At 33.6% G+C, this 26,313-nt stretch overlaps 1 protein-coding gene across 16 annotated transcripts in view; it reads right to left on the bottom strand.

Annotated features, from left to right (window-relative positions):
• The window catches only part of BAZ2B (bromodomain adjacent to zinc finger domain 2B), a 297,378-nt gene that overhangs the window by 146,924 nt on the left and 124,141 nt on the right, over window positions 1–26,313 (bottom strand). For 2 of the 16 annotated variants that reach the window (XM_082395175.1, XM_082395180.1), the window contains exon 2: window positions 3,911–3,975. The exons of the other annotated variants lie outside the window; for them this stretch is intronic. Coding sequence is in view for 1 of the 2 variants with exons in the window: in XM_082395180.1 (XP_082251306.1) it covers window positions 3,911–3,916 (6 nt within the window). In the remaining variant the exon portion in view is untranslated. The remainder of the gene's footprint in view (window positions 1–3,910; window positions 3,976–26,313) is intronic. 16 annotated transcript variants of the gene reach the window in all.

The raw sequence follows: 26,313 nt of genomic DNA, 5'->3' as shown, positions 1-26,313 counted from the left end.
CTGCCTTATAAGAAATGTTAAAGACACTTCTCTAAGCTGAAAAAAATTAGTAACAAGAAAACATTTGAAAGAATAAATCTCACTGGAAAGGTAAATATATAATAAAGGTAGTGGATGAATCACTTATAAAGCAAGTATGAAGGTTAAAAGACAAAAGTAGTAAAAAAAAAAAACTATGATTATAATAATTAGTTAAGGGATACACAAGATAAAATTATGTAAAACAGCACACCAAAAACATAAAATATAGGTGAGGGAGGGAGAGTAATAATGTTGAGCTCTACAATGAAATCAAACAAGTTGTTATCAACTTTAAAACAGATTGTTATGGATATGAGTTGTTTTATGTAAGCCGCATGGTAACCACAAAGCAAAAAGCTATAGTAACTACACAAGGGGAAAAGAGAAAGGAATATAAGCATACCACAAAAAAGTAATCAAAACACAAAGGAAAAGAGCAAGAGAAGAAGAAAGGAACAGAGAGGAACAACAAAAACAGCCAGAAAGCAATTAACAAAATGGCAACAAGCACATATCTATCAATAATTACTTTAAATGTAAATGGGCTAAATTCCCCAATCAAAAGATGTAGAGTGGCTGAATGGATTTAAAAACAAAACAAAACAAAAAACCCACCTATCTATATGCTGCCTACCAGAGACTCACTTAAGACGTTGGGACACACACAGACTGAAAGTAAAGGGATAGAAAAAGATATTCCATGCAAACAGAAACCAAAAGAAAGCTAGAGTAGCTCTGCTATACTTATATCAGACAAAATAAACTTTAAAACAAAGACTGAAATAAGAGACAAAGAAGGATGTTATATAATAATAAAAGGGGCAAGCCAACAAGAAGATTTAATATTTGTAAATATATATGCACACAACATACCAGCACCTAAATATATAAAGCAAATATAAAAAGACCTAAAGGGAGAAATACAAAGCAATACTATAATAGTAAGGGACTTTAATACCCACTTACATCAATGGATAGATCATCTGGAAAGAAAATCCATAAGGAGATACTGGCCTTAAATGACACACTAAACCAGACGGACTTAACAAATATTTATAGAACATTCATTCAAAAGCAACAGGATATGCATTCTTGTTAAATGCACGTGGAACATTCTCCAGGATAGATCATATGTTAGAACACAAAATAAGTCTTAATAAATTTAAGAAGATTGAAACCATGTCACACAACTTTTCCAACCAGAATGGCATGAAACTAGAAATTAACTAATTACACAAGGAAAACTTGAAAATTCACAAGTAGGTGGAGATTAAAAAATATGCTACTGAACAACCATGGGTCAAAGGAGAAATCAAAAAATATCTGAGACAGAAATGAAAGTAGAAATGTAACACACCAAAATTTATGGGATGCAGCAAAAGCAGTTCTAAAAGGGAGGTTCACGGTGATAAATGCCTGTTTCAATAAACCAGAAAAGTCCCAAATAAATAACCTAACTTTATACCTGATGGACCCAGAATAAGAAGAACAAACAAAGCCCAAAGTTAGAAGGGAGGAAATAAAAAAAGATTAAAGCAGAAATAAATGAAATAGAGAGTAAACAGACAAGAGCAAAGATCAATCAAAGTAAGAGCTGGTTCTTTAAAAAGATAAACAAGATGGGGAGTTCTCTGGCAATCCAGTGGTTAGGACTCTGTGCCTCTACTGCAGGAGGCCCAGGTTCGATCCCTGGTCAGGGAATTAAGATCCCGCAAGCCGTGCACGTGACCAAAATAAAATAAAATAAAATAAACAAAATGGACTGACCAAGAAAAAAGAGAGAAGACTCAAATAAATAAAATAGAAATGAAAGAGGAGACACTACAACTAATACCAAAGAAATACGAAAGACCATAAGAGACTACTACAAAGAATCAAACACCAACAAACTGAAGAAGAAATGGATAAATTCCTATAAACATGCAGCCTACCAAGACTGAATTATGATGAAATAGAAAATCGAACAGACCAATTACTAGCAAGGAGATTGAATGAGTAATCAAAACTCTTCCAAAAAGCAAAGGTCCAGTACCAGACAGCTTTACTGGTAAATTTTATAAAACATTCAAAGAAGAATTAACACCAATCCTTCTCAAACTCCTCCAAACAATAGAAGAGGAGGGAACTCTTGCAAACTCACTTTCCAAGGCCAGCATTACCCTGATACCAAAAGCAGACAAGAATCACCACAAGAAAAAAAATTATAACCCAGTAACTCTGATGAACATAGATGTGAAAATCCTCAACAAAATATTAGCAAACTGAATTTTAAAATACACTGGAAGGATCATACACCATGATCAGGTGGCATTTATTCCAGGAATGCAAGGCTGGCTCAACATCAGCAAATCAGTCAATGTGATACAACACATTAACAAAATGAAAGATAAAAATCATATGATCATATCACTTGATGCAGAAAAAGCATTTGACAAAATTCAACATCCATTTATGATAAAAACTCATCAAAATGGGTATAGAAGGAACATAACCTCAACATAACAAAGGCCATAATGATAAGCCCACAGCTAACATCATACTCAATGGTGAAAAGCTGAAAGCTTTTCCTCTAAGATCAGGAACAAAACAAGGATGCCCACTTTTACTGCTTTTATTCAACATAGTGTACTGAAAGTCTAACCACAGCAATGAGATAAGAAAAAGAAGTAAAAGTAATCCAAATTGGAAAGGAAGACGTAAAACTGTCAGTATTTGCAGATGATATAATACTACATAGAGAGAAACCTAAAGATTCTATCAAAAAACTATTAGAACTAATAAATAAATTCAGTGAAGTTGCAGGATACAAAATCAATACACAAAAATTTGTTGCACTTCTATAATCTAATAACAAACTATCTGAACTAGAAGTTTAAGGAAACATTCCATTTACGAGTGTATCTAAAAGCATAAAATACCTAGGAATAAATTTAACCAAGGAGGTGAAAGACCTGTATACTAAAAACTATAAGATATTACAGAAAGAAATTAAAGAGTACACAAAAAAATGGAAAGATATTCTGTGCTCATGAGTTGGAAGACTCAATATTGTTAAAATGTCCCTACTACCCAAAGCAACCTACAAACTCAATGCAATCCCTATCAAAATTCCAATGGCATTTTTCACAGAAGCAGAACAAACAATCGTAAAATTTGTATGGAACCGCATAAGACCCTGAATAGCCACAGCAATCTTGAGAAAGAATAAAAAAGCTGGAGGCATCATGCTACCTAATTTGAAACTTTATTACAAAGCTATAGTAATTAAAAGAACATTGTATTAGCCTAAAAAGTAGACACATAGACCAATGGAACAGAATTGAGCCCAGCAATAGACCCATACATATTATGGTCAACTAATTTATGACAATGGAGCCAAGAATATACTATGAGCAATCCTACTTCTGGGTACTTATACTAAGAAAATGAAAACACTAACTTGAAAAGACATATGGAACCCCATGTTCACTGCGGTGCCATTTACAATACCCAAGATATGGGATAATCCTAAGTGTCCACTGATGGATGAATGCATAAAGAAATATTGTGATAAATAAATATATAATGGAATGTTATTCAGCCATAAGAAAAATGAAATCTTGCCATTTGTAACACCATGGATAAACCTTGAGGGCATTATGCTAAGTGAAATAAGTCAGAGAAAGACAAATACTGTATGATCTCTCTTATATGTGAAATCTCAAAAACAAAACAAAACCAAGCTCACAGATACAGAAAACAGATTGGTGGTTTCCGGAGGTAGGGGGTGGAAGAGGGGTGGGAGAAATGGGTAAAGCAGGTCAAAAGGTTAAAAGAAGTAAGGGGTCAGACATGATAAGGGGTCAAGAACATGTACATAACTGCGGGGAGTAAGAATGGAAGAGTGTACCCTCATGAGTGCAAGCCTCAGCAAAGATTTCAGCTCTTGTGAGTATATGAAGTTAGGTTACAGGCCTGGAACATTGAAAAAAAAATTTTTTTTAATTGTATTTCATTCTTTTACAACAAGGGTCCTGTTAACACTTTCATTTTAAACACAGGACTATAGGATTTTTATTGTACCTGATCAATTTTTACAACACAGAATTACTCATTTGATTTATGACACAATATACAAGCAATAGCCTCAGAATAACAATACCAAAATTATAATAATACAAGAATATGTTCACTGAAAACACAGTAATTTTGGTCCTCAGAATATAGTCCACTAGGGACATATAGTCAAATTACAATATTTAAGTCACCTTAAATAGTTCTCCTCTGTGTGGTTATACCTCTAACTAGATTTTAAAAATCAAGTCTTTTCATTAGATTTCATTCCAATTTTTATGGACATCATTCAACTAGACAAGCAATTCTGATGAACCAAAGACCAATGTATCAAAAGCAATGTCTAAATCTGCACAGTCCAATATGGTAGCCATTAGCCAACCACACGCAGATAATTAATCTTAATTAAATGAAATAAAATGTAAAAGTCACACTAGCTATATTTCAAGTGCTCAACAGATATCACATTATCATTACAGAAAGTTCTGTTGTATAGCACTTGTCTAAATGATACTCTTCCCTCAGACACTGAAACCTTGCTTAGTGAGGTAGCCTGCTTCATACTGAGTAACTACAGCTGTTAAAACTGTCAAAGCATGAATTGGCAGCCTTAGGGCAGATACTACCTTATTAAAGTTTTCTAGAGGAAGGTTGATGGACAAGAAGTTATCTGGGTCAGCAGTTACCTCCATGAAGAAATTGAAACTATTATCATGCTGTCGTGGTTTGTTTACAGAGTACATTACCAAAATATTGAAAATATCGTTAAAATCACTTGGAGATTATTTAAAATGAAGCTGAGTTATTTATAAACTATTCACTTAAAAACTTGAACTATTCACCTAGAAGGTAACTTCAAATAACTCTCTTGTTACATCTTGCATTACTTCTTAAATGTTTCCATTAAAATATCCCTAACACAATTGTGACATCAATTATACAAAGTTTAACCATTTATGAAAACATTCTATGTTCAGCCTTTCAGACAGCACTTATTAAACCATGAAGGGTTTTATTCTATCTGCAACATTGTAGGTCCAATTATTATTTGCAGAAGAGGTGATACACATACACCTGCTAAAAGTTCTCCATGTGTTTAGTTAGAGACAGAATTTAACAGAAAAAAAAAAAAAAAAAGTGGCCTCATAGAACAGGAGCAGATACAGGATTTCTTTGCCTGGGTTTTCCCTTGCCCCTCCACTGATGCTGATGACACTCTGTATAGGTAGGATCTTTCAAGAGTTGGAAAAGAAGCTAAAGACTTGGTGAACTACTACTCTTTACACTAGAACCTATATCAGAATTTCAGAAGAACCCACTACTCCAGTGAGAGAAGATAAATAATACACAGGAAACACTGGCTACCAACCCTAAAATTTTAAGTCATTCCTATTTACTGAATTCTTTAGTCCCAGTTGCAGCCATATTTTTAAAACTGTGGGTCATAACCCATCAAAGGGTCATGAAATCCACATAGTAGGGTCATAAAAAATGAAATATTCTGGGTTGCTGTCAAAGAAGCTTGAAAAACGCTGATCTATGTGGCTTCCCAGTAATGTACAGTTTTTACAGGCAAACACAGGAGGATTTTACAATCCCTAGTCATACTAGATGCTATACTGGCATGATTACCACTATATATATACTCTTGTGTGTGTTTGTGTGTATACTACTACACTAGCAGAATTCATGCTTTTTGTAAACAGTCCATTAAAGTGAGAGTGGTTATACAAAATTCTTAGAATTCCTTTAGGACCCAGGGACCTATACTGTTAATTTTCCAGCCTATGACAAAGAAATATGGGGCATTATATTTGCTGGGCACCTGGGATGCCACCTAAATACTAGTCTTCTACTCTGCACACTCAGCTAATTAAGGATAGATCAAAGTTCTTTCACCCAGATGCTATAAGTGACATCAATTATACAAAGTTTAACCATTTATGAAAACATTCTATGTTCAACCTTTCAGACAACACTTATTAAACTATGAAGGATGCTAGGTGTTTGGGATATAACAAATAAGTCAATTAGGTTAAGTAGTCTACTTCAAGGTTTTATAGTCTAATAGGTTGAAGCAATGGTGGAAATCTAATCAAGGCTAAGTTAAACAGATTCTTACTTGCAAGAAATTGAGCTATGTGACTGTCTCAGTGATACCAGGTATTGAAAGATGGTATAGACTTAGGAGTTGGGGTAGTCTTTTGGGGGGCCATATGTGTAGATGAGCAAACAGTCAAGTAGGAAAATAAGTCAGATATGCAGTGGAAAGATATCACATTTATTCTTTATTTTGTTAACGATTAGGTATATCTATATTAAAAGCTACACATTTTCTCATATTCAGGAAAATAAAAAAACATTTAGTATGAAAAAGTAAAATGCTTCTGAAAATAAACTGCCATCCTAGAATCCAATTCTAAGTACAGATTTATAATTGTTTTATTATATACAGGATATTTATATACTTTTAATTATTCTCTAAGGATTACATTTATGGTTCATCTATACTTGTAAATTTTAATATCTACAGAGACCACATGGCAGTATCTCATATTACAGTAAAGTAGGAGAAAGAGATGAGTATCCAAAACTATATATAAATTTTAATCAAAGAAGAAACACATTTAAAAAATTAATACTACTGAAGTTAAAGACAATGAGAAATTTGAGAATTCTAGTAAAGTTTCAAGGAAAAATTATTTTACATGAAGGATTCATTCTCTCTCTGCCTCTTATAGCCGGTCTATTGCTAATTCATTTAACAACTATTATTGATCATCTACTACAAAATTATATAATGGCTTAGTTGCTAGAATATAAAGATGAATGTCATAATCTTTCCCTTATAAAAGTTCATCATCAAATAATTTTCATTTCACACTGTTCTCACCATAATTAAATCCAAATCTAAATTACTAAAAATTAAAAAATTTTTTTCTAGTAAAGAGAAATGTATGTGCTAACTTTACAAAATTCAGAAAATATGTTAAAAATACAGGAAGAAAAATTTTTAAATCCATCTCCTCACATACCACATAAAAGTGGGAAAGAAGAGCTAGGGTGATGAGAGGGGTGGGCAGGCAGGGTGGGAGTGCAAAAGCTTAAGATTTGGGGGAAATACAACATCACTGATAGACTAGACAACAAGGAAGAAAAAAAGATCTCAGCCTTGAAGTAATTTTTATATGATGACAGTTTCCCTGAAAGCAAAATTCTACCCTTCACCCACATCCAGGATGTAGGAGGTCTATGCCTCACTGAGATTTCCCTGTGCTTCACTCATGCTTCCTCTTATACAGACCATCTAATGTACCAGACAGGACTTCTTGCTATTGAGGTAATCCTTGACCCTCAACAATGGGTCATATGACCCCACTCCTGTGGTCAAAGCTGTCTGAACCAGACATTACCCAAGGAGATAACGGCTGACCGGAAATCTATGACATGTGTTAGCTGCCTCTGAAAGATGCTATGATCTAATCAGACTCTCCCTGACACATGTCTTAACTAATAGGAGGGGAAGTTGTTGTTGAGTAGGAGAGCATAAAGGCTATGGGCCTAAAGATATACAAGCTAAAGAAAAGTGGGTTGGGAAAAATGTTGAAAGAATACATGTACAGAGAGGTGAGTGGTCCTGAGAGAGAGGAGATAAGAGTATGGCCAATCTCAGGTTCTTTTCCTTAGACTGCCTTTTTGATTTTTCTATATTCCCTGAGACTTCTCTGTAGCCTTCCAAGTACCTATCCTTTTAATTGAGTTTTAGTGGGTTACTGTTATTTGCAACTGAGACTGGTAGAAAACTTCCTAACAACAAATGTCATGTTTAGTCTTCTTTTGTCATCTTTACTCATGCTCTTTACCTATTCTGTTTTTCCTTTCAACAATCTAAATACTATATTCCTCCAAATATAGGCCCAAGAATCACTTTATCCATAAAGCTGTATCTGACTAATCCTAGGCCACAACTTCCCATCTTTGAACTATAGAGCATTTTAGCTTCTACACAGGAAGCTACTAATTACATGGACTGTATTTGTTTTATGAATTCACTGTATTATTCAACACATAGCCAGTATGTCTGCTGAGTCTTAGTTTCTGAATCAGTAAAACGGATTAATTACACCTCCTTCAAAGAGCAATTGTGAAGAGAATGCTTAGCACACTTCCTGCTAGGTATTTTGTTCTTAAGTGTTTGGCCAAAATTCAGAAGCAAATATCTTTTATTTTCTTCAAACTAAATATACAAGAGTGAGAAAATAGCTCATTAAAAGTCAATACTATTTCTTTCATAAATTCAGTGTGAGCAAAAAGAAGTTAAAAATGTCAAGAGCATTTTCATTTCCAAGCAGATTTCTTTCACAGGTAAACCTGAATAGATGGTCAAGAAGTATATTAGAGTATCCTCTGTCAATCTGCCTCTCAAAAGAGTGTTATCATTACTTTAGCTTTAGATAATACTAAAATTTAAAGTTTTGTTTTTAGATACCAGCAACACTTTCAGTTTAGTTTTTAGATAAGCGAAATAGTAAAACTGCTTTTTCCTGAGAAGATAATGCATAATTTTATAACTTTCATTATTCAAAAAATTACTTTTGTTCAGACTATAACTCTTTTTTTTTAGTAATTTAAAGACCAAGATTTCTCCTTTATGACTTCAGTAATTTCTAAAAATTCACAAATAGTTACAATAATTCCCTACACCATCTCTTAGCTATAAAACTAAGTCAAATTATGCACTAACATCCTTTCAGATACGCCTCTTCCATTTTCCTCTTAATATTTTATTATTTTCTGAACTGCATATAGATTGTCCATTTCTTATTGTACTGACAGGCCAAAATATTAATATAATAATACTCCTAACTTTTCATTTGGAAGATTCAAGACCCTTCAAAACATTGCTCAGAGAGAATTTAACTGCCTACTTTCATAATACAAGGCTCTAAGTATACATCCCAAATGTGTCTTAACATGACCTGCACTAAATACATGAAAACATCATTTAACTGTTAAATATAGTGATAAAATAAATACAACTATAAGCCAATGTTTTAGTATTTCTACAAAGTAAAACAAAGTACCAACCCAATAATAAGATCATTCTAAAAACAAGCATTAAAGTGATAAAAAAATTTAAGTATCCTTTATAAATAGCTTACTGATTACTAAAATAAATGTAGTATAATGATAGAACCATATATATCTATTGAAACTACAAAACTGTCTGTACTTTAAATGCTTATCTGAATATTCCACTTCAAATGTTCAAAAGTTAAGAATATTTGGGTTCCTCAAAAGGCTAAACATAGTTACCAGATGACCCAGCAATCCTTTTCCTAATTATATACCCAAGAGAAATTAAAACATATGTCCACACAAAAACTTGTACACAAATGTGGAAATAATTCAAATGACTATAAACTGATAAATAGATAAATAAAATGTGCTATATCTATACAATGAAATATTATTCAGTAATAAAAAGAATGAAGTATTGATACATGCTTCAATATGGAAGAACCTTGAAAATGTTATACTAAGTGAAATAAGCCAGTCATAAAGGACCACATGTTGGTCCTTTAAAGGACCAGTCATAAAGGACCACATAATTCCATTTATATGAAATGCCCTGAAAGGGCAAATCTATAAAGACACAAAGTAGATTAGTAGTTGCCTTGGGCCATGGGACTGTTGAGGAAAAATGGGAGAAGACTACTAATGGGAACTGGGTTTCTTTTTGGGAATGATGAAAATGCTTTAATTGACTATGATAATGGTTGCACAACTCTGTGAATACACTAAAAACTGAATTACGTACTTTAAATGGGTGAATTGTATGGCATGCGAATTATATGTCCATAAAGCTGTTAAAAAAAGAACATTTGGATCTCATGTTGATAAAATGCCATTTGACTTAATGCATTCTCTATTGAAATTTTAAAATCAGTATTCTCAATTCTAGCCTCCATATTCAAAACTAAATGTAGAATGTCCCTAGTATGACCTTTCATGTTTCACTTATCAAACTCAGGCACTCATCCATTTAGTTAATTTTACATCACTCTCCCTCTCTCCCTTCTACCTCCCTCCCTCCCTCCCTCCTCTCTCTCTCTCTTTCTCCCTCTCTATAGAGATACAGAGACAGAGATAGAGACAGAGACAGAGATAGAGATAGATACAGAAATAATTTTTTAACTTGCTAAAGTTACATTAATTCAGTTTGGGAACTAACAGGTTTATCCAACATATAAGCTCCTAAGTACTTACCAGACTTGTTCCACAACTTCATTCCAATAGTCACATGACTAGCTAGATTTTTATAATAGAGGGATTTAACAGAGATAAATAAGCCTGAGATTCTAAACCACAGATTATTCACTCTCTTCTGCTGACTCTGATTCCTAAATATCTTCTCTCTATTCCCACCATCATCTTAGTATAATCCTAAGGCAGTTCTAACTGGAAATACTGCACGGGCCTTCTAAGAGGTTCCTCTGCTTCTCTTCTCCAATCCTCCATGCAGACACAGTAATCCTATTTATTTTAATAGTAATCTTTTTAATATAAAAATCTGATCCTGCCACTCTACCACTTAAAAAAATCTTTCATTATCTCTACATCAAATACACGATAAAATCCCAGGTCCTCTGTTTGGCATAAAAAGCTCTTCTTAATGAGGTCTGTGACTTCATCTTTGGTCTCACTCTCTTCTCATACACTAGGTAACTAAACTTCTCGCCATTTCCCCAAATATAATACGGTCTCCCGTGCATCCATGCCATGTATTTGGTACATGGTGTTCACTTCCCTCAAATGTCCTTCCCTTATTCCCTGTTAAACTCCTATACATATTCTAGGTTTCATCTCATGTTATTACCTACTCTGGGGAACCGTTCTAATTCACTGAGTAAGTCTTAGGTACTCCTTTCTTGTTGCTCTCGTATATTCCCTAATTAAAGCACTTACAACACTGTACAGCGATTTTCTGTTTCGATATCTGACTTCCTACCACACTGTGAGATCCTTGAGAAGCAGGGGCTACTGCTTATCACCTTTACAGCCTTAAACCTAGAATGTAAGACCTCAATAAAAGGCTTTGAATGAAAATGTATAATAATCATTAAAATTTATATGGAACTTGATAATTTACCAAAAAAAGTATGTGCATATATTCTCACTTTACCCTAAGGACAAATCTTGAAGTAGGTAGATCTGGCATTATTACTTCAATTTTACAGATGAGGAATTCTGACTTAATATCTATCATCAATTGCCAGTCAGTTAAAAAAAATGAGAAACTTAAGATTGCGAGAAGTCTCTCCTTACTTCTTATAAATTGTTTATGTAGGAATAACTTTAAAGTAAGTTTTCTTAAATATACTTGTCAATAACTATACAAACTGCTTATAAATTTTCAGTTTCTGAAGTAGAAAAATGTTGACCAACGAGGCCTACACATTTCCTTTAATCTATCACTCCAAAGTCAACAACAAATATTAAGGACCTGTAAGAGGGACAGACATATACTTGTCAATCATGATCCTAATTTTGAACCCACTCTCCTGTTTCTACTTGATTCTACTCTAGTGCTGTCACTACTATCAACTTTTCATTCTTCCTCATTTTTCTGATTAGATGGTTTCATTTACTGTGTAAGACCTTGGCTTCCCTTGAAAACTATTTTGATACCCTATACTAACTCCAATGTTTCCCACTGCTTTGTTGGACACCTCCTATAACCTTGTTAAAGTTAATACAAAGTAGTCTTTATCTTGCATTCCAAGTCTTTTATCACTTAACCTAATCCCACTACCATAATAGTAGAAAAATTTACTCATTCTTATTTTCAAGCAGTACCTACTCTGTTTTAAGTATAAATACTAACTTATCCTTTTTGGTCTTCTGTAATTTTGTACTTAGGAGCAACACATTTTATCATTGTTTATGTTTTCTTATCTAAAATATCAATTTTTTGGTGATTATAGATCTTCTAAATAAATAGTAGAAAGGTTTAACAATAACATATTTAATAACTAACCTCACCTCATCCTCATATCCCCAAATAAGAGTAAAATAACAAGGAAGAAAAGAGCATAGGGAATAAGGACGCCTGAATTCCATTTGCAGCTATGATACTAATCATAGCATGTGACACTGGGCAATTTAACATCTCTAAACTATAGTTTTCCCATATGCTTGGGACTTTACTTTTTTAAATACACCAGTAATGCTCCTTTTTTTTTTTTTTTTCTTTTAACCTTCTCCTGAAAGTTTAGTTCAGAATGTTCAAATGTCCTGTCACGTTGCCTTCTCCATGAGGCCTTTCCTGGCCATATTATTTAAAAATCAGCACTACATCACCAGTACCATTTCTCCTTAGCACTTATTACCATCTAAAATATTTCATTTATTTTTCTTATTTGTCTGACTCCCCCACAAGACTATTGACTAATATATCCATTTTGTTCACTGCCGTATCTTCACAAGCCTAGAATAGTCCTGGCACACAGAATGTGTTCAAAGAATATTTGTTGAACAAATAGCTGAAGACCTCTTTAATTCCAAAAATTCATTCACCTAAAAAAGTAAATCAGAAAATCTCTTCAAAAAGTTTCCACAAACTGGTCAAGTAAATTGAATACAATAAATGTCTATACTTTGTTTTAACTTTGTCTAAATATATAAATATACTATAAATGTGATAATTAAAGGAAAAGCATCACTTGATTAGTAATTTACCCTACCTATCATTCAAGAAACCCGACTTGTAAAGCACACAGTACAGAGTGTCTTCTGTTGGCACCTAGTCCTCATTTCTGAATTTTAATAAACTGTTGAAACCCAAAGAAAAAAAAATGTAACTTGCCATTCATGTGACCTATTTGTGCCAATAAACTCTTTTCCATAGTTATACCAAACTTCTAAATTCACTAAGGTAAGGAGTTAGAGTCTACTAGTTCATTTTTGTTAGCTAATTTTACTTTACTTAAAACATAGCAACACCCTGGGGTCAGGTGAGTCACATTTGTTTTATGAATCTCACTGAACATCTCTCTCTTAAGACGTATATCGGAGTCCCATAGAGGAGAGATAAATGAGATTCCACTCAGCTTACACAATAAGATACTTTTTCATATAAATATAAAATACTATATACAAATACATAAAAGTACAGGTCTAGAATATTCCTCTAACAAAGTTTCACATAAATTTGTTTGGGTCTACTCTTCAATCTTATATAAAGGTTATATTTTAAACAAAGACACAGACAGCAAATACGTTTCAAAATCTGCCTTAGTAAACAGAACTTGATTTACAAAGCTACATGTTTATTATATAAACACTATCAATTTATTTTAAATCTTGATGAACAGGAGGAGTAACATTATGAAAATGATTTACAAAATATCCACAGATAAAAGTAATAAGCCACTACAAATGAAGGGACTCATCTTCTTAGAGAAAATTTGACCAATTAAAAAAATCTTAATTTAGAATCTAGTGAAACAAAGGAGTGTATGATTTATTTCACAGTAGAATAGAATTTGGCATAGTGCCTTCAACTACTAGGTTTTCAAATATTTACTGTTAAATGAATTTTTTACTACAAAAAGTTTTACCTTAGACTTTCTTTAATGCAATGATTCTCAATCCTGGCTATATATTAGAATCACCTGGGGATTCTTAAAAATATTTACGTACATGCAGAGCCCAATTCCAGACCAATTATATCAGAATCTCTGGGGACGGGGGCTATGCTATGCATTAATAATTTTAGAAAGCTCTCTAGGAGATTTTAATGGGCAAGGAGGGTTGAGAATCATTACCACAGTGCTTTACAAAGCTTCAGTTCAACATTACTAGATAATATCAATTTGGGGGTTCAAATGAAAATAACAATCAACTAGTGTTGACTGCACTGTTGGCCTGGTATATAACATTACTAATATTAAGGATGCTATAAGTCTGACTAAAATGGAAAGAAAAAAAGAAAAAGATCTGCTAAATGAGGTGGTGAGAGGGATTAAGATGAGTACCAGAAGAGTAGGAAAGATATACAGACAGCCTGGAAAAGAAGAGCACCATGAGAAAATGGGAAAAAAATAGAAATAATCATCATCTTAAAGTCCAAAAGCCAAGTGGGAAAATAAAAACAGAATAATTCATACAGTAAATAATTGTATACAGCAAATAATTCATAACAGCAAATACATGTAAAGGGAGCTTCTATAATTGGCTTTACTGTTACACAAAGGTTCTAAATAGGTATATATGCATAAGCTAACTGAATATTACAGACTGTCTACCCTGTATCCAGGTGAGCATTCAGAGTGATTGGTAACAAGGGCAGGTATGAGAACTTCCAGCCATCTTCCTGTCATAGTAAGGACAGAGAAATCCGAACCAAGGATCTCTCCTTCCACTTCTTCTCAAAGAACTCTCATAGGCGCTGGCTGTTACGTCCTATAAGTAGATTATTTAAACTGAGTTTTACATATACACTAGGCATACTGAAAGGAAGTAGGGAAACGGGACCGCCACTCCTCCGAAAAAGTTTCTACAAGGACAAGTGACTATCTGGGTAAGGCTCTACAGTTACCCACAAATCCCTTACCAGGTAGCCCTTACCATGGTCTATCACTTCTTCAGGCTCCACCTCACCCACACACAGAGGGAGCCAGGATGATGGGAGGGTAACTGGACCTAGCAATGGAACCTATTGTCCCAGATATTCAAGAGATTTGAATTGCAATTTGCCATATTATACTAAGATAACTGAATATCCATAAAGTTCAGTTTCAATATCATGTCTATGGAATGATTAATGAAATAAACAGATTAGAACAAACCAATCTTCTTAGGCAATAAAGATTTTAGAAAAGCTTCCAGAGAGGGAAGATAGATACAGACTTCTATAAGCTGTTTATTAGGTGGAGGAATATCTCCCAGTACTTAGGTAGTAATTCCACAAAGAACCAGATAGGCCTGTTTCAGGAAACATCCCAACCTTCAGAAAGGATACTATTAATACTCAGGCTACAGTTTAGAAAACAGGATCTGCCTTTTACAAACTATATATTTATTATAATACAGGGCCAGCAAGGGAAACATCATTAGCACCAATGTCCTGTTCTCCACTTCCCAATTTTTGAGATCCTAAAAACTTTCCTTTTGGAGTTAGAGATGAATAACTGAGAGTACTGAGTCCTTTTCCACCCTCCGTAAGTGGTGTCCCAGGACGTGAGGAGGTTAAGAAAAAGCAAAGGGAAAGAATGAGGTAAGTAAAAGAATCTTAACAATATAAAATATCCAAAGAGGTTAAAGAGTCCAAAAATTGGCACTATTAGTAGGACTGATAAGTAATCCATCACTCACAAATAAACCCTTTGTTCAATATCAAGTATGATACTTTACAGGATAAGCCAACAGAGAAGTCATGGTATTCCTAATAAAGTATCTAAGCTATGGTAATGAAAAATCATAGATTCCTGGGGTCCCCGATTAAGTTTTGGAATTATAAGAAAAGAGAGCTTTCTGGCAGATGCTAGATGGCCATCAAAGAAAAGCTGGATGGCAGCAAGGAGACCTCAATGTTCCTGAGGACAAAAAATTGAGGTTTTCTTCTAAAATGTAGCCTGATATACTGAAGAGAAGCCCAAAACCTTGAGAAATCTGCCAAGAACTCTAGAAAAAGTTTATTAGGCTGACTCAGCAATAAAATTCAGAATTCAAATCACTACAATAGAGTAACGAGATAATAGGAATTCTGGCCAATCTTGGAAGAAGGAAGATAAAAAAGGGGATCTGGGAAGAGGAACAGGCAAACAAAGACACTCCCCAGCTGTTGACTCATCCACATTTGGTGTTACACTGGAAAAGGCCAGTGTTTGCGTAGTAGGCAAGGGCCACAAACATACCTTGAACACCACTCCATCCAGTCTGATAGGTTTACCGGTGACAAGGTCTGGGGTAGCATCCTGGAAAAACTGATAGGTGTGTAAGACTCGGAGAATACGTCAGAGACAAACAAAGACACTAACTCTAACCATACTTCCTTAGAGGACCTTGAAAAGCTTTCAAAGTGAATGGAAACATTACTTGTACCAGTAAAGGGTAGGATTCTTCAAATTGGAATATTAACCTCCAAGTCTATTTGGACAGTTTTTCCTTTTGTTTTTTTGTATGTAAAAAGTGTAGAAGCACTAGACTCTAGAATATAACCTCTCAAGAAATGGCAATAAAGAAATTATATCTAGAAAGAGAATTAATTCCAAGTATTAGGTGAAAACTAAGACTTGGAAAGGTATTCTTCCTAGAAAAAAAGCAGTGGTATCTCTAAAAAAATTTCATTTGAATTTCACATAAACTAGTTCCAGAAAGTTCTAAGGCATTAAGTCTATTTGAGTGTGTGTCTACATTTTCATCAGGGATTAATTTGATTTTGGAAAATTAGATGTGTTTTTCAATCAGTGCATTAAGATACTGGGAATAAAATTAGGTCTAGGATTCATTTGATGCTTCGGACCACATGACCAGTAATCTTTTAAAACTGAATGATAAAAGAATAATTAAAAGAACAAAAATGAGAAGGGACAAAGTAGATAACAGTTAGTTATACTAAAGGTACAGATACTTTCAAAAAGAAGGAACTTAAAAGTTTGAAAAAGTGAGGTTCAAAAGGGACCACATTGTTTCTAACTGGAAGTAGAGATACTTTGAAATAGAAGTAATAGCAAGATGGGATTTCCCTGGTGGTCCAGTGGCTAAGACTCCACGCTGCCAATGCAGGGGGCCTGGGTTCGATCTCTGGTCAGGGAACTAGATCCTGCATGCTGCAACTAAAAGATCCCGCATGCCGCAACTAAGACCCGATGCACCCAAGTAAATAAATAAATATTTTTAAAAAAAAGAAGTAATAGCAAGATAATTTGATTTCTACTATGGAATATTACACAGCCTAATAAATACTCCTATCACCAGGGTGCAGCAAGTATCTTGAAAAGAAAGCTGACTTCAGTGGTCTTTTTTTACCCTCTTTTAATTTCTTTTTTTTTTAAATTTATCTTACTGTCGTAAGAACACTCAATATGAAATCTACCCTCTTAACAAATTTTTAAGTGTACAATACACTACTGTTGACTGTACGTACAATGCTGCACAACAGATCTCTAGAGCTTACTCACCTTCTTAACTGAAACTTTGTGCCCACTGTCTAGTAACCCCCCATTTCTCCTTCCCCCCAGTCCCTGGCAACCACCATCCCACTCTTTGATTCTAATACATGTGACTATTTTAGATATTTTATATAAGTGGAATCATGCAGTATTTGTCTTCCTGTGACTGGCTTATTCCACTTAGCATAATGTCCTCAAGGTTCATCCATGTTGTTGCATATTGCAGATTTTCCTTCTTTTTTTAAGGTCAAATAGTTATTTCACTGTATTCATATAACTACATTTTATTTATCTATTCATCTGTTGATGGACAGTTAGGTGGTTTCTACATCTTGGCCACTGTGAACAGTGCTGTAATGAATATAGGAGCAGTAATATGTCTTTAAAATTGTGAGTTGAATTCTTTTGGATAAATACCCAGAAGTGGGTTTGCTGGATCATATGCTAATTCTATTTTTAATTTCTTGAGGAACCTCTATACTATTTTCCTAAGTGACTGCACCATTCTACATTCCCACAGTGTGCGGGGTTCCAATTTCTCCACATCCTAGCCAATATTCACTGTTTTTTGTTTTTTGATAACAGCCACCCTGAAAGGTATGAGGTAATATCTCATTGTGGATTTGATCTGCATTTCTCTGATAATTAGTGACATTGAGCATTTTTTCATACCTGTTGGCCATTTGTATGTCTTTTTTGGAGTAATGTCTGCTCAAGTTGTTAGCCCATTTTTAAAATCAGACTATTAGTTTTTTACTATTGAACTGTAAGAGTTCTCATATGTTTTGGAGATTAACACTTTATCAGATATGCAGTTTGCAAATATTTTTTCCCATTCCATAGACTGCCTTTTCTCTCTGACAACTGTTTCCTTTGCTATGCAGAAGCTTTTTAGTTTGATGCAGTCTCCGTCATTTATTTTTGTTTTTGTTGCCAATGCTTTTGGTGTCATATCCATGATACCTTTGCCACGATCAATGTCATGAAGCTTTTCCCCTGAGTTTTCTTCTAGGAATTTTACAGCTTCAGATCTTACATTGAAGTCTTTAATCCATTTTGAGTTGATTTTTGTGTATGGTGTAAGATAAGGGTCCAATTTCATTCTTTTGTATGTGGATATGCAGTTTTCCCAACACCATTTGTTGGAAAAACTAGGCTTTCCTTATCACATATTCTTGGCACCCTTTTCGAAGATTAGTTGACTATATATTCATGGATTTATTTCTGGACCCTCTATTCTGTTCCTTTAGTCTATATGTTTGTCTTTATGCCAGTATTATACTGTTTTGACCACTGTAGCTTTGTAATATATTTTTATATGAGGAAATGTGATGCCTCCAACTTTGTTCTTCTTTCTAAAGCTTGATTTGGCTATTTGTGATCTTTCATGGTTCTATATGAATTTTAGAATTGTTTTTTTCTATTTCTGTAAAAAATGCCATTGGGATTTTAATAGGAATTGCTTTCAGTCTGTAGGTCTCTTTATGTACTATGGACATTTTAACAATATTGTCTTCTAATCCCCCTCCTTAAATTTTCTATTTCACTAAGTTTTTGATCCCTTTAAATTCTTTATTTCCTTAGCTCAACAATGCCACAATAAAAATTTTTTTAAATATTTTATCTAATTATTTAATTTTCAGTACATTATCCAAAGTATTTAAAAGTCTACCACAATTTTGTACTTAATAGACTATTGTCTTTTTGGTTTTAACCAAGTGGAAAATTATTTCCCAAAAGTTTTTCCCTAAGTCTAACCTTTGTTGATGATTTAGACACCCCATAACCTTGTTCTCTGTTCCTACTTAGGTGTGGAAAGACTCACTAAGCTCAAATCAATATTAAGGAATTTGTCTCAGAGGTTTGAACAAAGAAAAAAAAAATATTCCATGAGCTATCTTGTGTCAATTTTCTCAAAATTGCTGGCTATTTCAAACTCCCTATGCATCAAATATTCACATGTACACCCTTGATGAGAAATATCTCTCTGATATCCTAACCAATATTCTTACCAGGAAGACCCATTACATCTGCTGTTACTATTTCCATATTGAGTTCACAAGCGTGATTCATTACTGTACGTGTGCTTGTGATATTACATATCTCTCCTAGGGAAATTTGTAATTAGGTCAAAAAGTTTCCCTATCCCAATATTGCTTCCCATTTCCTGGGTCATATGATCTTATCAAGCCCATGAAATAAGCTTCTTTTGGCTTAGTGGTCCCTCATTGATATATGAAAATATAGGTAAACACTGTTTTCCTAACTCACATTGAATTCCAGAATTTACACTTTGAGTCAGTTTTTAAATGTCAACTGAAATACCTCTAGTTTTTTGTCTCAGACTTATATAAAATGTTAGCCTATATGAAGTAAATAAATATAAAATGACTAAATAGAATATATTGGAATATTTTCCAGTTAGATATAATTAAGGGAGATTTTACTTTACAATGCAAAAAAGGCAACTAAAAAACTAAAAAAGAAGTATCTTAAAATTGGGCAGAAATAAACTAAATTGCACTAACTACTTATGGAAAGGTCTGTACCTATCTATTTATAATAGATGCCTAGGGACTGAGAAATAGATATTTGGTGACCATGTTTTATAAACTATTAGAGTAATATTGAGATAACATACAACCCGAAGGTTTAATTATTTTATTAAAATTCACTTTAAGAGGTAGCTCTTTATACATACACATTTTCTCATGCGTAACACATGGCTTTCTGTTTCTTTTCTTTCCTTGTTGCTTTTAAAAAAAATATACGGTATTTACCGAAGTCAGTATTCATTCAGCCTAATTTTTTATATACTGTATATCTATAGTATAATAAAATAAAAATTAATGCTTGATAAGACACTTGTTATGGAAAACAGTTTGACAGTTCCTCAAAAAGCTAAACATAAAATTACCACATGACCTAGCAATTCTTCTCCAAGGTACATACATACCAAAAAAAATTCAGAGACTTGAACAAATATTTGTACATCCAAATGTCCATCAATAGATGAATGGACAAATAAATGAGATATATATATATATATTTATATGTTTGTATGTATATATATATATATATATAATATCTATTTATATGTATAATGGGATATCACTGAGTCCTAAAGAGCAATGGAGTTGGGATACATGCTATCACGTGGATGAACCTTGAAAACATTATAGTGAGTGAAATAAACCTGACACAAAAGGACAAATATTATATGATTTCACTTATAGGAAATATCTAGAATAAGCAAATCAACAGGACAGAAAGTAGGTTCAAGTTTACCAGGGGCAGGGGTAGGGAGAAATGGAGTTAGTGCTTAACAGTTACAGAGTTTCTATTTAGAGTGATGAAAATTTTTAGAAATAGGCAGTGGTGATGTTTGCACAACATTTTGAATGTAATTAATGACAATGAATTGTAAACATAAAAAGCATTAAAATGGCAACTTTTATGTTATATATTTTTACCACCACTTCAAAAATGTAATAATGTAATTTACCAAAAACCATTGGATTGTACACTTTACACGGGTGACCTGTATGGTGTATAAATTATATCTCAATAAAAATGTTACAACAATTAATGTTTGAAGTCCCTCTTCAATATTTGAAGCTCAGGTCTCTTTTCCTTAAAGAAGCCCTCCCTGATCATTCTACGATCTTCTCTTATTATCAGCTCATAGTATTTTACTTGTTTATATCACTCATTTAGCACTTAATTTCATCCTCCTTTTGAAATCTCTGGTGTTTTAAAATTACTATTACGCATTTAATATTTGATTATGCTTTGTTTACAAAACAAGATTAGCTGCTCAAATTATCAAATCAAGACTCATACTTAATATTTGTTTGTACTTTTTTTTTACCAAACAAGATTAGTAGTAGCTGAAATTGTCAAATCAGAACCCAACAGCCCTCTATCATCTTCAAATTATCAAAAAATATTTCAATTTTACACATGCACATATCCATTAAGTAAGAATTTCAATAACAACTGTTATTTCTTGGAAAAAAATAATCAGAATACTCATTCCCTGGGCACTCCAATGAATCAAGGATGTAATAGACTTAGTTTTATAACTATTAAAAATAGGTAGTAGGATACTTTTAACAGAAAATTCTGTTTGACCAATCATTTTTCTTTTTCCCCAAATGAATTAAAGATACCATCCAAACAAAAAATAAAAAAGGTGAGGAATACACATTTAACATATATACAAGTATTTTTATGTCTAAGTAGAACTGTACAGGATATATACATTTAATCCTGAACAGGATTAAATAAAATATGAAATTACACAGACAGTTTAATTATAATAAAAAAGGTGTTTGGGGGCCAACCAAAAGTTTTGTTTACTTAAAAATCTCATTTAATGATTATAGTGATCTTAAAATAAATTATACATAAGAATTTGGGGTATAATGATGAGAGAGAAGGAAGACTTTAGAGAAAAGAATAGGAAGAATTAATATATATATGATATTCCTTTGGAAAATAGCATAAAAACTTGAGAAATATATATAGCACACTTGGGATAAAGTTATATACTTATAGAACAGAGATACGAAGGCTAGGTAAATTTTCTACCTATGTAGAAAATTAGTATATGCTTAAAATGATCTTTGAGGCTTATAGGCTATTTTAATCCGCAGCAGGGTTTTCTTTTTTTAATTGGTACTTTGAGAAATGCCTAATATATGTTTGCTAAAATATTTCTTTCCCGCAGAATGTCTGAATGATTTGCTCTTAAGTATGTCTTTAAAAACATATCATAAATGTAAAGAGTATTAGCTCACATGAAATTTAAGAAATAACATATTTTGATCTAAAGGCAAAAGGTTTAAGTTTTTAAAATATGGCATCATTACCTCAAAAGTAAATCTATTTCAATGAACAACTATATTTCTATTCCCTACCAAAGTAGAATGACTTATGTTCACTTTTACAGAGAAAATACCCAGTGGCATCTCAGAGAATATTGCTTTTCCAGCCAGAAATACAGCTATTTATCAAATTCAGTTCCCCAGAAAACAGTCAATAAAGAGAAGGAAACAAAAAATGGTTTCCATCAGACAAAATAAATGAGTTAAAACTCATTCTTCATTAATTGGGAAGTCCTCATACCCTTTATCTCCGAGGCTTTATAATTTACACGTGATCCAACAAGCTTGGGTTGAGATTCCCAAAGTCACAGCGTATTAGAAAGAGGGATAAAGATGATGATGATAGCAGCTGTAAGTTTCTAAGCACATATTAAGCACTACACATGGGAACGAGGGCCAGGAACGCAGAGAGTATCTGTAATAGGAAACTGTACTGAAAGCTGTGTAGGAACTTAAAAAAGACCAACAAATGGCTTGACTCCATGACCAAGAATCTACAAATCTTATGTCTCAAGGGTATCATTATGCTACAATACAGAATAACTAATGCTCAAAAAGACAACTCCTTGAGACCTTAAACAAATGTTGAAAACTTTGCAAGGTTAAAAATATACATTTTTAAAATAAGGAGCATGGACAATACAATCTAAAGACCTAGATTTGAATCCAGACCCATCACCTAATATGTCAATGACCTTAGGCAATTGTAATCTCCTTCAGACTCAGTTTCTCCAAATGTAAAATGGAAATAAAATTTACCTTACAGCATTATGGTGAGAATCAATATATGTAAAAGCACCCAGAACAACCCATGAATATAGTAGCTACTGAAATACTCTGAAAACTTAACTACTTAGAATAATTTGTTGAGATAAACAATTTTATTACTTTTAAATGTTATTACTTTTTAGATGTTTAGACGTTACTCTAGTTTGTACATATGTAAAAGTAGAAAAAGCCGATTCATTTAAGTGTATAAAGAATGCTCTCAAAGTTCATCATAAATCACCACCCATTCATTCTTCAGCCTCAATTTAGATGGTATCTCCTCTGGAAAATCTTCCCACAATCTCCACTTGCATATCTATTCAACACTTATAAATCTACCACGTCCAAAACCAAACTCCTGATTGTCCATCCCTATCCCAAACCTGCTCCCTATGAAAACCGTCCCCATCTCACAGTTGGTGGCAAGGCCATCCTTCTAGCTACTCAGCAAAAAACCTTGGAGTCATCTGGCCTTCTCTTTTTCTCATATCCCACATCCAATCCATCAGAAAAACATTTTGGTTGTACCTTAAAAACATCCAGAATTTGACCACTACCATCATTACCTAAGCCACTACTTTTCAATCAGATTACTATAAGAGACTTCTAACTGGTGGTCAATGCCTCCCTACAGTCTATTCTCAACATAGCAAGTGGAGTGAACCTTTAAAAATATAAGCCAGATTTACCGAAAGCCCTGCAATGGCTCCTTAAAGTCCCTACAGTGCTCTGTAAAGCCCCAATTACCTCTGTCAAAACCTCCTATTCTCCCTTCTCCCTCACTCTACTCCAATCATTACTCTGAACACACCAGGTATGCTTTTGCCTTGAGTCCTCTACCTGGAAGGCTCCTCCCAAAGATATCTGCATATTTAACTTCCTTGATCGTTGCTCAACTCATCACCACCACAGCCTTCTTACGCTTCTCTACTTTTTCTTTCCTCCATAACACTTGTCACCTTCTAACATGCTATATACTTATTATGCTTACTGTTGACTCCACCCCAATATACGTTCCACAAGAGCAGAGACCTTTGAAAATTTTATTTACTTATATATCCCTAGAACAGCACCCCAAATATAAATTAAATATATAAATAAAAGAAGACATTAGAACTTTTTTGTGTCACCTTTAGTATCTTGCACTTACCCCTATTATATCAGTTATCACATTGTACTATAATAGCCTGTTATATTTTTGCCTCTTCCACCAAACTGTAAGTTTCGTGAAACAAGGGATTTTATTTTGCTTTCCATTACTATCGCAGAATGTACTTATAGTGCCTGACACTTAGTAAGGATTCTAATATTTGATAAACTGCTGAAAAAAACCCCCATCTAAATCAAAGGTTTTAGCGCCTTTATTATCTCCAAAATATAAACACAATGCTTAAAGGCATGACACTGAAGACTGAGTTCCTTCTAGATTTTGTTAGAGTTTTTGGTCTGGCTCTGGCACTTATTGACTAAAGGACATTGACGAAATCATTTAAATTCTCTACAGCTATTTCCTTACCAGGAGAAATGGGGGTAATGATACTACCTATACCTCATGTGATTATCATGAATGTAAAATAAGATGATGGTGAAGGAATTCAAAACATGCTTCTTCAAAATACGCTGCTCTGGCATATTGACTGTTTTGAGTTAAAGGCACTTGAAAAACAGCAAATACAAGAAAAACACTGACCTTCCTTCTTTCTCTTAAAAGCAGGAAATGAAATTACTATATGAAAGATGTCCTCCCTTTACCAGAAGGAAAGTAACATTCTTATCATCAAAGATGAAAAGTTGAGACTGAGAGAATTCTCAACAAACAGACCTTGTTAAAATAATTCTTATCTTCCTTTAGTCTCCCCACATAGCTTAGTCACTTTTCCACAATTGCCTCTCTTTGTTCAACCTAACATAAAACAAGTAGATTTCACCATTTCTTTGGTCTTCATTCCTTTTGCAGACTCCGTTTCACACAAAACTTCGTATTAAATAAATGTGTATGCTTTTCTCCTGTTGATCTATCTTACCTCAATTTAATTCTCAGGCCCTGCCAAATAGAACTCTAACAGGATAAAGTTAAAAATTTGCCTCTCCTACAATAAAATTAGCCCAGTCGTTTGCACATATTAAGTATTCAATAAGTGACATCTATTATTTGCTATTACAAATTAAACAGGACTTCCCTGGTGGCACAATGGTTAAGAATCCACCTGCCAGTGCAGGGGACATGGGTTCGAGCCGTGGACCAGGAAGATCCCACATGCCGCAGAGCAACTAAGCCCGTGTGCCACAACTACTGAGCTTGCGCTCTAGAGCCCACGAGCCACAACTATTGAGCCCGCGTGCCTAGAGCCCGTGCTCCGCAACAAGAGAAGCCACCGCAATGAGAAGCCCGCACACCGCAACTAGAGAAAGCCCCCATGCAGCAACAAAGACCCAATGCAGCCAAAATAAATAAATAAATTAATTAATTACAAACAAATTAAACAGAGGCACTACTATAAGTCCTACTTCAATAACTTGACTAAGTTGGAATATTCATTAAATATAATCTTTGGAATCTGCTTAGAATGACCAATAACATAAATTACCGAGTTACCTAAAATATCTTTGATAAGCATTTTGCAAAAGAAGTTACCTTAACTCTCTCAGCAAAAGTATTTACATTATCCCAGAATATTTTAAAACTATTTCTTAATGTTAGGTTCTATGACTATCTTCAGTAGCTGCCTTCAGTGTTTAATAATTTCATAGTATTTTTAAATATAACCAGGATGCCTAGTACTAGAGTTTAAAAAGTAAACATCTTACTTTTTAGGTGAACTATACTTATAGGCCTATAATATATACACATCTTCTTCCCTCTACTCTAAATAATCTCATTTCCAGGAATAAGACACTTGAGAAAAAGTTAAATAATTTAAGTATATTTGTGACTCTTTACTAAATCACCTCCAAGCTTACCACTTCTCATTTTAGTCATGTACCCAACAATATGTAGAATCCTCTGGTAATGTTATATTAGGGATTTAGCAAAACTAACAATTTTGTTGAAATTAAAAGGGCAGTTATATGGTGTTTATTTTAAACTTTACTTTCCACTATTTTACAATAGAAATAATTTTTCTATTATTTCCTTGTCTACTGTGACTCCTAAATGTTTTCCTATTCTATGTTCAGGGTCAGTTGTCCATTTTATAAAATACTTATGAATACTCATTTTCTTTATACTTTGTACTACCATAAAGAAAAAAAACATTCATTTTACTTAGCACACATATGAACAGTAGACAAGAAAACCAACGTAAGCAGTTTAAATGATTGTCCCAAGACCACAGATGGAGTGACTGCCAGCTTTAGGATTAAAACTAAGAAGCTCATTATTCCCCTTCTTATATTCTGAGTGC

This window comes from Balaenoptera borealis (assembly GCF_965194805.1).
Source record: "Balaenoptera borealis genome assembly, chromosome: 6".
Lineage (NCBI taxonomy): Eukaryota > Metazoa > Chordata > Mammalia > Artiodactyla > Balaenopteridae > Balaenoptera > Balaenoptera borealis.
Note: the sequence above shows the minus strand (reverse complement) of the source record. Positions and strands in the feature narration are given on the sequence as shown.